Consider the following 15,804-nt stretch of genomic DNA (forward strand, 5'->3'; position numbering starts at 1 on the left):
AGCTCTGCGTTTTTTCATATGAACTGACGACTTACGACCAAAAGCTCATTATTTTCAAGATTCCATAGGTTTGATCGTAATACCAATAAAACACACTTTACTGGAATGTGGTAAAATATATACATTTTTTTTTCATAAAATTTACCCTCCGAAGATCATTACATGTGTAAAGATACAAGAATTTGTCGTTTCTTCCTAATCACAAAACGTTTTAGAAATAAAGCCATTTTGTGATATCGTTAAGCATGGAACAAAAAAAATTTTCAGACAACAATTATTTTGTTTTGGTAAAATTACAATTAGATTATAATATTTGTGATTTTGCAACAGAGCAACTATTTTGAATAAAAGGACCAATGATAAGATTACATGTTATAAGTTTCTTCTTTTTAACTATAACTTTTCTAATTACCTGACTAAAGATACAACAACAGAAGAACGTGCCCTGTTATATTGAACTGCCCCCAGCTCCAGGTTGCTCGTCATGAAACAACACATCTTACACTGGACATGCAAGGGTCACAGTTAATCGTTTCCGGCAGAGATCCATCCCCTGGGGTATTGCTTTGTTTTCAGGCGGGGCTGTAAGGGACGGGATGTTAAGTATTACGAGTGTCCTGTTGATGATCGGCGTTTATAAATGCACTAGTGATTTATAAGTACTTGTAAAACAAAGAGATGGGGGGGGGGGGTAAATAAAAATGCTTCTTTTTACAAGCCCCTTATTCTTTTGCCGAATAAAATGGAAACGACAAAGAATTATCTTCTACAATCTATAATTATAAAAATTAATATAGATCTCTACTTTTATTTTTAATTTAAAACGAAACAACTTCATATGAAGATCACTTCTTCAAAATAAAAGAGAATTTTTTTATGTTTAACAATCCACTCCGACTAACTTTGTATATATAGATAAAGGTATCGATAAATGGATTATAAAGATCAGAATACTATGCTATTGTTCCATTGATCAACAATAGCTGTTATCAATTTCCAGATTATAGCCTGGAATTAACACAGTACCGATATAAGCATCGAAGCCATCCTTCTCAGGTTTCTCGCGATAACGGGTGTTTTAATTACCGACAGTGTTGTGCCAATTCAAGCTCTTATTATTCTTAAATTAAGGCGAATAATAAAATCACAGTAATGTAGGAAATAAGGGAACAAAACCTTACATCTTATAAGGTCACAAAGTAAAATAATTTTAATAAGAACGATAGACACTTCACAAGACCGCAATAAAAAGAATCAGACATTCATCGCATCCTTTCTTTTTCGCGCTCCTTTCTTCCTGGTCTTTGATGAAGACAACATTGCTTCTCTTCCCTTTTATTTATCAAACTCTATTAAACCCAATTAATCAATGGGGGAGGAATTTGGAGAACCAGTGCTTGTTTACTAGAATGTTTTTGAGTGTAATTGATAAACTTTTGACTAATGCTTAGGGAAACAGCTCTTGAAGCCGACATCGCCGACAGACTACTGGCAAGGAGGGATTGGTGATATTTGGCAAATAAGTAAGGGGGGCTTCCTTTTATCACGTCTAAAAGCCCCGCTGCCGATCTTAGGTAATGACCATGTTCCTCAATGGAGAAATGTAAATAGCTCGCTGTGTTTGGATTAACGCTGCTCCAACATCCGGGTCGCTTTGTTCACTCCATCACTTTGCTCCCTGTCGGTTCGGTGTGTAGGTGTTTGATTCAATCTGTTTTTGAAGTTTCTGAGATAGAGAGAAATCAGAGAGTCCTGACCATGTTTTACCCACAACAAATGCTAAGTGTTATTATTGCTGGATTCATATCTGTCAAAGGTAAGTTAAGATATATTCTTGTAAAAGTCATTTACTCCTTCGCGTATGTTTTGTACATAGTTTTAAGAGAGGATGAAGCGTGTAATTTTTCAAGTTCTTACCTTTTTACCTCGATGGTTACTGCTTTTTTTTTAAAAATGCCTGTGTTCACCGGTATTATGTTAAGTTGAATTTTTTAATGTTTTTTTGTGTGTGCGTATTTTTGTTTTCGGAGTGGAACTTTTAAAACAGGAAAAGCAATTTACAGGCGTCTAAAGTCTAAATTCAATGCAGCGGTCTTAGTTTTATTACACAGTGTTCAATTGTGATCGTTAACCCCAGTTATCTGTAACCAAGTGGCCAATTCTACACACACATGTCTTTCAACTAAAGTCGAATGATGGAAACAATCAGGTTCCTGCTAATGCAGCATTAATTCTTAATCGTTATATTGCTTCATTACGTTTATTGTAATATAACTACATTCCCCCCACACCAGAGTACCAACACGTGGTTCTTGTTACGACATTTGCACGTTCGTTACATATTTCTAGGTATCGATGGACCAAGAAATCTGGTTTTCTCATCCAAGATTCTCACAGACCCTATTGACCTCATGTTGAACGCCAAAAAAAACCCACCATAATACCGACGAAATCATCACATTCAGCTTAAAAATCGCTCTATGGGGTCTTGTTATATCGAAACTACAGAGAACTCGGGGGGTTTCTTCTCGTAAAGTGTCTAGATAGTATCAACGTTACTAAATTATTTGAATTTTTCAAATAAGTTTTAACAAAGTTATTTTTTGTATACGTACTCAGATTTTTGTCTTGCTCGCCATGCCTCAGACGGATTTTATTGAAACGCATGTTTGCAATTTATGAGGATATCCAAATTCTAATAAAAGTACTCTAATCCTAAAGGTTTGTTTTATTAAGTTTAGTATGTAAAATAAGAATTGTTAAGAGACTTTTAGATTATATCTAAAAGTATATATGGAGATAAAAGCTGTATAAGCAAAAGAGCTCGCACCTAGCCTAAGCCAAATTAACAGAATTCCGAACAGATAAGACACTCAACAAAAAACAATAACTGTATACCCTTTATCTGATAAGTAAACAACAAACCTCTTTATTTTGACTTTCGCTCGTGTACCGTTTTCTAATTGGCATTTTTACATTCATGCCGACTGAATAAAAACCCTCATCTGTTTCATTTATAAAACAGAAGCAAAGCCTTAAAGAGACAATTCTCTGAAGAAGCTAACAGAAAGAAATGACACCAAACTATAAAGATCAGAGGCGTTTTGTGGCCGTTTTATCAAAATACAATCCAAAGCAGCAGCTACCATTCTTAGAAGGGGCGTTTTCAAAAACGATCATCTCTTAGTCATCGCCTTATTATTCCCAGATATGTGTGTTAATAAGAGTAAAATTCTTCAGCCTTTGATATTGTGCATAATTAGCTGTTCTTCAAATGAGTCCAATGTTATGGTACTTGCCCCATTGTATTAATTGGTTTTCGGATTATTAGGGGGCTAATTGGACATGGAAAAATCAATTAGTCCTGGAACGAATCTACAGCGCGGTAATGAATACTCAATTTTATGACCGCCTATATCGAAATGAATAAAGCCTCTTGTTCATTGGATGCTGGCTTTATGTCTTTACATACTGTTGCAACCAAATACATGTTTTATGTTCTTGTCGAAAACTATTTGCCTTACATCATACGCTGGCTTCTGTCAACCCAATTTCGGAATTTTATTTCGTTTTGTAATCGATGTACGGGGGAATGTCGGGATAACATCTGATCTTGACCGCATGGGTTTGGTTGCTATTATCTACATCATTTGTCCTCGTGTATTACGAAACCATGGCTATAAATGACGTTATTACTTTGATCAGTCGACGGTATGTTTCCTATAATACAAATAATTCGTCTACTGCCTTAGCTTATTGCTGTATGTGATGCCATTTGATCGACAGAGGAGTATGCCCAGGCACTTAATAACTGCACCAAATGATATTTTTTATTAAATCATTTGTGTATATAATTACCTACAGTATTCCTTAATGCCCACCAATCTAATCGATTAACTGAACGAGAGTTTGATGTACATTTTACAGAACAAAATATAAAAATATACTATAAGTACGCATGAATTCTTATGTAATTTTTCTGTAACAAGATATTTTGGCACTTATCCATTCAAGAGGTTTTTTTTTAAAACAAGGAAAACATAAAATTTTAATGCTTCATACGAAAACGCACAATAATGATTCATCTCATTTCCTTCAGTGTTCACCACACACAAAACGTTGAAGGTATCAATTTCAAATTTTAATTACATGTTTATATATTATATTGATTCCCAAATTTTTCGATTGCTGCGCGAAAGGAAATGGAAAAAAAAATCTTAAGTCGCATATTTAATGGTGGGTGTCTCGACTGTAGTTTTCTTATAAGTTCTATATAGTACGAGAATAACGTCGGAGGCTGACTCATAACTCTGTGACCAGTTTGCTATCATTTACTGTTTGAGGTTTGGGTAAAATCGGCTCTTTCAGACATAACAAAACAGGAGTGTTTTGAATTAAGATTTGAAGATTTAACCTGGCGTTATTTACTGGCGTGGCACACTTTTAGAGGCTTGCGCCCCAGACAGATGGTTTCTTGGTTTCAACCACCGTTAAGGTGTGAAGAGATATAACTGAAACGTCATCGTATGTAATACCAATTAACCTCCTCGTGTTTTCTCACCACACGCGAGATTTCAGACGAGATGGAATTCTGCTATGTAAACCTTGTCATGTTTTGTGATAATTAATTCGACAGACGATAACTGGAATGCGCATCTTCACCCAAAACCTGTTCTAAGTATTGAAAAGTATCAATTTTCTTCAAGCCTAATCTTCAAGTTTTTGAAATATTCGAGTATAGTAGGGTTTCCTGCAAATAGAGCAAAGAGGTGGTGTTTGTTGAAGGTTGATCATAACTGCACATGATATTCCGTTATATAATGTGTGTACATATCATTTCAGCTGCATGTAGTAATTTTACCCTTTATCTTGTTGCATTTAGTAAATACGACGTATTTTTGATGCGATATCGAATGTCTGATGCACATACATTTGACATTTATGGTATATGTCTTATCATTTGAGGAACAAGTGATCGAAGTTGCATTTACCAAACATATGATATACAAAGATTATACAGTATGCCAAAGACTCAATTTTTCAACCGAGTCCATGCTTTACACAAGTAATACAGTGTGTCGCAGACTGACTCCATTATTCAACCAAATCCATTACGTGCTTTACTGAAGTCAACTGCTGTTTATTAATAAGCTTGTTGGCACAGAAATCTGATGATCTATTACTTGTCTAAGAAAAAAAACTTTGTACATTAAATCACGATTCATGAATGATTTAAGGAACGAACTATTTTCAATGGTGATTCCTTTAAGACTAGGATGCTATAGGCTTGTTTAATAAAAGGACAAATGTCACGCTGTTAAGGAGGTTATTTATATACATGTACAATGTACAAAAATATATATATTCTTATGAACCAGCAAAGATTACTTTTTAAGCACTAAATCTTTTTATTCGATGGAAAGAATACCAATTCCCCCACGTCTAGACGTTGTGATAGAGAACTAAGATCTAATAATTGTGATTTTATTAAAGAATTCGTGGATTTCGTGCATGCAGAGGACCTTCAATGCAAAAAAAACCCAATAAACCTCAGTACACAAAACGATAACGTTGGTTTTGGAGTACGTAAATTTTTGCATTAATACGACCTTTTTCTTGTATTTTTGGAAGGTGAAAGGGTTCATAAAATCAATCTACTTCAGTATCTTTCATCTAAGCTGAGAATTTACACCAAAAAGAAAGAGCACCCAACAGGTGCGATATGTGCGAACGTTCCGGAGATAACAATGTTCCTTCCAGAAATCTCTGTGATGATATCAAAATGCATGCCCGTCATCATGCTTGCATATAGGGGTGGAAAACAAATAAACAAAGTTTTCTATTTTTGAAAAAAATAAAAAATAATGCAGTGATACTATATGCATGTAATCTCCAATGAATGTCGGCTAGACAAATCTTGTTTAGATGCCAACCCCATTTGCAGATGTAAAAAGCACACAGCAAATAGAAGCTCAATTCTCGAAAAAATGGACATTTAATGTTCTATTCCGACTGGTTTGTCCTGTAATCAACTCAAGGCAGTGGTAGGGGGTGCACGAGTGAAGTTACGCTATAATCTCTCTTCAAAGACACCAAGAAAGTACGAATCGTGCATGGGGTATTTTCTTACCATAACGAAAACCGGTGTAAATTATTCGAGAACAGTTACATATCCAAAGATTAAGCACAACACAGCGCGTTAAGAATTCACGGTATTCTTTCAATTTTTGATCTATATTATTTACCAGCTCTGGGGTTAGACGTTTTTTCTTTATCTCTAGATCCATCTCCAGACATAAGACGTGATCAGGATACAGGCTCTATATATAAACTCAAATCTCTCATTTTCGCTCAGTTGATGTTTGTTTTCGAAATAGTTGATTTCAGTTATATTTTTGTTACGTCGTTACTTTTAAGTAATAGAAAATATTAAAAAAACAAACAAATTATACCTCCCCGTGAATAGATATATTTACAAAATTACTTGCATTAAGAAGCCAATCTCTCTCTCTCTCTCTCTCTCTCTCTCTCTCTCTCTCTCTCTCTCTCTCTCTCTCTCTCTCGTTATAAATCTCTCTATATCGATCTTTTCAGCACAAGCCATCCAGCCCATCAACGTAACAGGAGCAGCCGGGACTCAGGTTACCCTGCCATGTCAAGTCAGAAATGTCGGCCTATATGATAGTGTAAGTATTAATCATCATTGTATGTTATCAACAACTTGTACGTGTAATAAACGAGTATTATATGTAATAAACGAGTACTAGTATTACATTTAATAAACGAGCATCACATGTAATAAACGAGCATCACATGTAATAAACGAGCATCACATGTAATAAACGAGTTTTACATATAACAAACAAGTATTACATGTAACAAACAAGTATTACATGTAATAAACACGGATTACATATTAAAAACGAGTCTTAATACCTGTGGAGGCATATTACAAACCAGTTTGACTTATTGCAATAGCTGCTTTACAATTCATATCATCATAAAAGAATAAGAAATACATGTATTAGTATTTCAAACTTGTCTTGGTTATCTAAATGTGTATGACATATAATAAACGAAATAAATATTTTTTATATTTGCAATTTTTTGTAAAGAAATAAATATTAACACATCACAAATGCAATTCACAAATTGTATTGAGTTCTTACATGTAAAAAGCAAATATATGGCTGCTAAACATGACAAATCAAAGCTGTAAACAAAAGTCAAACTAGACAACATTGAGTGACCAACTCAATGGGCCCCGCTTAAATAATGGACAATATGATGAAAAGCGTTTCAGAGAATTTTTCTTTGACCTTGTCCCATAACTTTGAAAATTTCCAGCTGGAATTAAAGTTTTAATTCAATCTTATAACCCCTTACATACAGGCATTTTTGTTCAACCTGAGCAAGATTAAGCAAACGGGAAATAATATACAGTCTAAGACTGATTATAAAGAGATCCGCTATGACCATCACATTGACGTGGTTCAAATTATAAAGTCACTGCACACCATTAACCCAAAAGCTCTGTAATGTGAATTTTGCATGATCCAAGACGACCTTGCCAATTGACTTACAAACATCATTCAAGGTCACTGCACACCCTTTGATCGTAAGCACTCTGTGAATGAAGTAATAGCCAGATTGGATCAAAGGGAGAAAAGACATGCTCCAGACATGAATTTTTCATATAATTCTGCTATTACCTTCACATTTGACCTTGAAACTTGGTATAAGGTCACTGCACACTCTTTACTCAAAAGCTCTGATTATGTGAAGTATAAGCCAAATAGGGTTAAGTGGAGAATATATTTGCTCTAAAAAAGAATTTTTGTGTGATCAAATATGACCTTGTCCGTTGACCTACAAACTTCATTTAAGGTTACTGCACACTCTTTGTCCATAAGCAATCTGTGAGTGACGTTTGAGCCAGATTGAACTAAGGGGAAAGAAGATATGCTCCGGACAAGGATTTTTCATGCAATTCTGCTATGACCTTCAGCTTAGACGTAGAAACATGGTTCAAAGTCACTGCACACCCTTTACCCAAATGCACTCTGTGGATGAAGTATGAGCCAGATTGGGCCAAAGGTAGAGAAGATATGCACCGGACAAGAGATCTTGGACGGACAGACCGACGGACTGACTGACTGATCACTATAGGGCGCCCGCAGAGCGGGGCCCTTATTACAGTTTATCATTGTAAAATATATAATTATAGACTGATATAATGCATTTTCAAGGTTGTGTGGCAAGGGTCCTATCAAGAACCAATATCGGTCAACGACAGAATAGTAGCCATGGAATCAATGAAATACGAAATCAAACAAAAGCACAGTGGTGACTGGAGTCTGACCATATCCAATCTAAAGTCCTCGGACCAAGCAAGATACACATGTATGAAGGGTGCAACAGAAGTCCAGGTTGTGGACCTTTGGATCAAAGGTATCAAACTTATTCATAGACGGTACCTATGTCTATATTATAAATAATGTATTGTTTGTCAATAATTTCAAATAAACTAATTTCGAGACACCGAGACAGTGGAAAATAGACATCTATTTTATTTGAAGTTAAACTTTGCAAGTATGGTTGGTACTTGCATTACGTTAGTTTACATACTGCATTGCTAGGCAAATGACATGGAAACGTCCAATGTTAACTTTGAACATATAGAAATTCTTAATTTGATAACCAACAATATCTTTCAAAATGTTATTGATAGACCTCTTATATAAAGAGAATGTACAAACTCAGAATTGTTGTGAGGCTTGGTTTTATAACTGTCTGTGTTTCAGCACCGCCACGCATACTGGACCAGAACAAGACAATCGATTCGTTTGTGGGGGAGACCGTCATGCTTCGTTGTCAGGTCACGGGGATCCCCCCACCCCAGGTCAAGTGGTACAAGGAAATCATGGACAGCGGAGAAACAATTCGTGAAGGTAGACATTCTATCATTTATCATTATTACTGTAAATATTTACTGAAATATAATGTCACACCAACAGCTTACTTATTATAGAACTGTTTCAAACTGCCAGTTCAACAGAGGACATAAATAGATCATTTAGTATGAAATAGATAAGAACTAGAAGCAATCTTGAAACAAGTATTTATTGTTGTGAGTATTCATTGATGTTATTCTTGAAACACGAGGAATCGGTCAAACACAATATAGATATTGAAATTTCAGTACAATACAGCATATATGGCAAAATATAGATAGCTAGAAAAATTTACAAAAGGTGAACTTCAATAAATAAAGATAAATTAATCACAGTGAAATATACAATATGTAAATTGTACATGTAATGCGACGACTACGTGTTCTTAATAACACAAATATTACAAGTACTAAAATATCTTTACATTTTGTTTTGTAGACCTCGGAATAACAGGCGCCTATTTCTCTTTGACACTGACTGAGGACTCTGGAGGAATTTACATCTGTCAGGCAGATAATGGAATTCAACCCAAGGCAGACAGACACTTCCGCATCAGTGTTGAATGTAAGGTTTATGTTCTTTGGATAAAGGTCCCGGAACAGCAGTGTTATGAGACAGATCTGTACTGTAAATACATCATTCTTGCAATGGTGTCCCTGCATGCTGTATGTTATCACCAAAAAAATTATGGAATCTATTGATATACATCAACTGCTAGATAAACTGCAGTGTATATTACTGTTGTGTAACTGAAAACGTCAAAAAGAATTTGGTTAAATACACCGTTCAGTTATTTTCACTACCAATAAAAAACAGTTTTCTTTTTAGTAGTAGGGTAAAAGCCCAATACAGTCTTTGTTGAACTGAATGAAATTTATATTTTATTTAATTTTGTCATTGACAGTAATGCCAATCATAACAGTGTCGATGAAACAAATAAAACAAGAGCAAGGGAGACCTACCAAGCTACAATGTATGGTAGAAGGACATTCTCTGGGTAAAGTAAAGTGGTTTTACAAGGGGAGGCGAATTGTAAGAGACGATCGAATCACCTTCTCCGCTCACAATACCTCATCCAATGTCGTCACCTACTTCATGGCCATCCAATCTCTGGAGTCGGGGGACTTCGGTATTTACACCTGTAAGGTGTCCAACAATGCTGGAAGTGCAGAGGCCCAGGTTGAACTCGTTGAAACACTTCCAGGTAAGAGTCTGAAAGACAATGCTATTTTAAAAGACATACTGGTATTCTATAGTAGTTTTGCCCCAAAATACTTTTACAAGGGTTGATCGAAAAGTAATGTCACACTATGTACCGCGTTTCACACTGGCGCTGTATTGTATTAGTATAACATGAAACATCAACATTTTTCTCATCAAAATTCTAATTTGAATTAAAATATGGATTAAATTTTCCTTGAACACTTAACAAGATATTGATGTTTATAGCCTGATATATATGTGACATCGCCGCGTCATGAATTCACGTCTTTTATAAGGTTTGTATTTATATATAAATAATATAATTTCAAAATTTGAAAAAGACGCAAACAACACAATATTTTGAAACAGATATACCCTAGACTTTTTCTAACTGTTTAAAAAAATTAGGGAACGTTACCGTCCATTTCGGATATGTACGCAGTGCCTTAAAAAGACTGGACATGCGAATAGTGATGCGAGGCATTTTTTGCTTCGATGGATAGAAATCACTAGAAGATGTACTGAAATTGATATATCAACCTAAAATTGAGAGCGAGTGAACAGGGTACCCTTAACGTGGTTCCAATATCTGATAAAAGCACATGTCACGTTTATAAATAAATTAAATAGGCAAAAGATATACGCTCCGAAGGAAACTTAAAACTAGGTTATTACGTCATGAGCTATATCATAGAGCTATTCATGACTTCATGAAGAGACCTTGACAAACTGATCGCTCATTAAATGATATCCAATATACTACCCCATTGATTACAAAAAGAGTTATTAGTTACTTTATGAAAAAAAATGAAAAATAACGTAAAAATAGAGCATCGCGCCCAATTTTTAAATTACGAAATTACTAAATTCTACCAGAACGCCAAAGATCTAGAAATGACGTCACTAGCGTGCAGCGACTATCCTTGGTTCACGCTCTACAAAATATATTATCTTCAGAAATATCTATCATAGTGCATTAACATTTTCAAATCTGAATTGAAATGGATAGATATCTCAGAGCACGAGTTTTTGTTTTTCTGCGCGGATTTTACACGATTTTATCGCATCTGTGACATTACTTTTGGATCAACCCTCGCATCTATTCAAAATGAATATCAAAATATAAATTATTGATTGAATGTTTTAAAAATTCCTGAATCCAAAGTATCCTAAACATATGCTAAAGAACTTGTATGTTGTGTTTTTAGTGCAATAGCTTTAAGAAATTTCAACTTTGTTTTGTTAACAGAGATAAAAGCAACAAGATGTGAGAAACTGAACAATGAACACTGTGTTGGCATTCTACAGTCCAATTTCACATTGTTTCCGAACAGTCGAGGGGACAAAACTCAAGAAGAAGCTTCAGTAATGTTTGAACAATCTTTCGTCGTAGTCAAAAGTACGTGTAGTAAATACTTGCTGCCGTTTCTCTGTGGGACCTACTTCCCGCCTTGTGTCAATGACAGCATTATTCCACTGTGTCCCTACCTCTGTGACCACAGTCAAGCCGGCTGTATGGAATCATTTAAGAAATACGGAACCACGTGGTCATATAACTGTATAGACTCTTACCATCAGCTTAACAAAAGCAAAGAATGTTTAGGATTCAGTGGGGTCGAAAAATTAGGTAAGACAATAGGTGTCATTTACTGTAGATAATCCTATTCTTTAACTAGTAATTTTAAGTTCATGTATTTTTAGAATATAAACTGTTTAACACTTCTCTAAACATGGTTGATTACTTAAGGAACGTGTTTAAGGATGAAACATGTGAAATGTTTTAGAGCTAAACACATTTTTACACTTTACTGAATGTTTTAATCATGTTTTATGAAAAGTCAAAAGTACGACTTTTTTTATCATGATATCAATCTAACCTCTTTTGCATATTTATTTTCCTGAAGTATTGGTAGATTGATGAAAATATTTGAATTTATTTTTCAGCTCCATATATCAAAGTAACTGATGTGTCTGACGACCAAGTTCTACAAAAAGGAGACAAACTAAATTTACACTGCAACTTCATATCTAATACTGAGTATACCATTAAATGGTACAAGATCAGCAAGAATTCGTACATCTCTCGACCGGAGAAAAACGAAGGTAACCAATTTGACAACGTTTCTTCCATGAAGCATAACCTTCAGATGATGCAATTTTAAATTCCATTCTAGCATTTTTGCCAAAGATAAAATTACTCATGATTTGATACGTATCTGTCTGTGATGAAGATTCTTCTCTATACAAACAAATACAACGAAAAACTATATGATACGGTCGCACAGATAAAATGTAGAATCAACATTTCTTATCAATTTTTAGTTGGAAGCGAGGAAAATTATGCAATAGGAAGCGTAAAGGACGCTGATGCTGGAGTGTATGTTTGTGAAGCTTCGAACACCGCGGGAGTGACAGATTCAAGAAATATAACGGTGGACGTAGAATGTGAGTATTATCTGTAAACTCAAGCATTCCATGCGCATAAAAACAACCCGCAGAAGTACATGTCATATACAAAACAAACGACTGTGCTATGAAAGAACGGCATTCCCTAAAAAATAATACATTATATGTTAAAAGATGAAGATTTCTCCGCTGTGAAATGATAACCAAATTAGTTGATTCATTGTGAGCAATTTTTTTATTCTTCTGGTATTTCAGTTGTTTCTTGTGTGACGTGCAATAAATGGAACGCTATTAATTTTTTTAAATTTTGTTTTTCGATTTAAAACAATCGCATTTACCTAAGAAATGTATCGCAGGATAAACAAACATAGTACATCTGCTCTTTTTTATTTGTTTTTTTTTTTTAGTCGCTCCTAAAGTGACCATTCAGCCAGAGGTGGCTCTAATGACCGGACTGGACATGATCCTTAAATGTGACGTTCAAGGAAATCCCCCGCCAATCGTCACATGGAGCAAAGGGGCCAGAAAGTTGCCCACGGGGCGACAGATGCACACTAAATACTCTTTTACTTACACATTGAAACTAGCAGATATGAATGTAGCCCATTTAGGGAAATATAACTGTTCTGCTACAAATATTCTAGGCAGTGACTTTGGAATAACATCAGTTAAAGGTAAATATATGAATTTTTCATGAAACTCAATAAATATTTTTAAAGAGCAATAAGAGAACGGAATGATTGCAGTATTTTATTCCTTATACATTGTATTTCATTATCTCGCAAAAAATAAAAGTGGTCCATTATAGTTTGAAATAATTTGCTCTTACGTTAATTTAGACATTTGAATATTCCACCTTGGTTATATAGTTAACATTGTCTCGTGATTTTTATTAGATTATGGGAAACCAATGAAAACATCAAAGCCAGAAGTTATTTCATCAAATTCAACAACTAATACAACACCACAAGAAACTCGGCCAGAAACTCGGCCAAATAGGGAGAGCAGCACGGCGCAAATAGCTGGGGGTGAGTGGAGCACATACAGCGTATTGTTGTTTTGAAATGTTAAGAGCTACGTTTTACGAGTATTTTATTTATCTAGAGAACTGTAGATCTACGGGAATTCCGGGTTGATGAAACTAGTGTGGGTTCTTTTTTTAACTGTGCACCCCTTGCTAAAAATTTGAAGGGATGTAAATATCCTTTTGAGATTCGATACTTAGGTGGCCGATGTGTTACGTTGGCCTCTTTTATACGCTAAGTTATTACTAATTTTTTGTTTAGGGTAAAAAAGATTGCTAGGCAATAATAATTATTATTATATTATGATTACTCTAATCATGAATTAAGAATAATGGAAGGACAGTATTGACCATTTGTTTTTCATGGATTTGCGAGAAAGTCTTCAAAATCTTCTTCTACGATGTATTTTCTTATAATCTAATGAAAATTTATTTTGAAAAAAAATATGTCTAGGGCATTTATACGTTTGGTTGAAACAAAGAACATGTAAATACAAAAACCAGGCGCCATGGCTTATTTCTTTATTCGATTTTTGTTTGCATGCCATAAAAGATAGGATATTATGCAATACGTAAATGTGCAATTGCTTTGACCATTAACATATTTTTATTTGTATTTTGCAGAAAAATCGAGAGAGAGCCAGGCTGTTACGAATCAATGTCAGACTTCATATTTGTTCTTCTCTTTATTACTAACTATATTTACAATGAAAGTATTACATCACTAACAATCTATACATGAAATTATTCCACAAGTGCCATATATTACACAAATATCACGTCCTTCGTGCGTTGTACAAATTTTTATCTAATTTAATCATTACGACTTTTGCATAGTTAATGCATTGCATATAAATACATGAAGTATTAGACATGGTCGTTCATACATGTACTTGTACATTCGTTCTGTCATGTTGTAAATTTTGAATTTACCGAGTGTACGTAAATACAAAATTTACAAGTTAGTTGTCATGTTGTACATTTTGTATTTACTGCCACCAGATAAATTCAAAATTTACAACATGACAGTTCATTAAGTATAAGCTACATTGCATTGTATACATTGCTTAATCAGAACAAAGTACTCATCTGTAAATATTACATTAGAAAAATGTTATTTTGTCATGTTCCTTTTCATTCATGAAATGTTTTTCAGTTTAAACCAGGGTCAAATAATCTGTGCCTACATTGTCCATTTGACTGTTCATTATACTGTTTACTATCTACATGTATACAAACAAAAACAATAGCCATGTACATGTATTCCTTTTTCACCATCTGCCATATTTATACGACTGTGATGCTATTCAGTTTATAAAATGATTTTATTTTTGTCCTTTAACTTGTATTATTTTGTATATATACCATGAATTGTTTTACATTTGTATATCCTAAAGGGTATTATTCGTCAACGTATTGATGAAATATTTAGAAGCAATTTAATTTAAGTCAGTACTCACTTAATGTCATTCATGCATGTATGTAAAGAAAACGAATTTGGAATGTCAGATTCATTTAGCATTTCTTGTGGAGTTACAAAATTCTTAATATAAAATCTTTTAACAAGTCTTACAATATGAGTTTGTATTTTCTCATTTTTATAGCGATAGAGCCGAAATACGGTCACAAGAGTTTATCAAATCCCAAATCTTGCGTCATTGAAGATTATGTTTAAAGAATATCCACCTTCCGAATCGCTCACATTTTGAAAATAGTACATGTATATGTCGAATTATCATGTAAGGTTTTGTTACAGGCCTTAATGCAAAAACTACACTAATATGAAACGAAATATAAATTCGATTTTTATTTTAATTCGTGCAATCAGTTCTTCGAATTCATTATTTTTTCCTTTTCTAATTGTAAGGAAAAAAGGAATAAATGAATACCGGTAATCACTTATTATAAAAGTAGTATCCAGTTCTTATCTACTTTCCTCGAAAAAAAAAATACCAACGGTGATGTTGATTGTTTCGGAACACCCCCTTCATAAAATAAGCAAATTTGAATATTATCCTCAATCTTCATTCTACTTTCTACATTAGTTTTTTTCAAATTTATATATATATTTATAACTATCTGTTTATGCACTAGCAATAGGTTCGTAAAAACCGTAAATATAAATCAGAATAAAAGACATGTCATAATTTGGAATGCTAATACATAATTTTATAACGAGAATTATATATATGTATTGCTTTGCAACTGCGTAAATAC

At 34.1% G+C, this 15,804-nt stretch overlaps 1 protein-coding gene across 1 annotated transcript; it reads left to right on the top strand.

Moving 5' to 3' along the window:
* Positions 1-1,415: 1,415 nt before the first annotated feature.
* LOC128179032 (hemicentin-1-like) lies at positions 1,416-15,162 on the top strand. Its single transcript, XM_052846506.1, has 12 exons — positions 1,416-1,816; positions 6,595-6,686; positions 8,250-8,451; positions 8,805-8,951; positions 9,393-9,518; positions 9,859-10,158; positions 11,407-11,784; positions 12,102-12,260; positions 12,480-12,602; positions 12,971-13,237; positions 13,460-13,591; positions 14,212-15,162. The coding sequence occupies exons 1-12, from the start codon at positions 1,759-1,761 to the stop codon at positions 14,313-14,315; spliced, it is 2,088 nt and encodes a 695-aa protein (XP_052702466.1). The 5' UTR covers positions 1,416-1,758; the 3' UTR covers positions 14,316-15,162.
* Positions 15,163-15,804: the final 642 nt, after the last annotated feature.

The sequence above is a fragment of the Crassostrea angulata genome, chromosome 3, assembly GCF_025612915.1.
Source record: "Crassostrea angulata isolate pt1a10 chromosome 3, ASM2561291v2, whole genome shotgun sequence".
NCBI classification, from domain to species: Eukaryota; Metazoa; Mollusca; class Bivalvia; order Ostreida; family Ostreidae; genus Magallana; species Magallana angulata.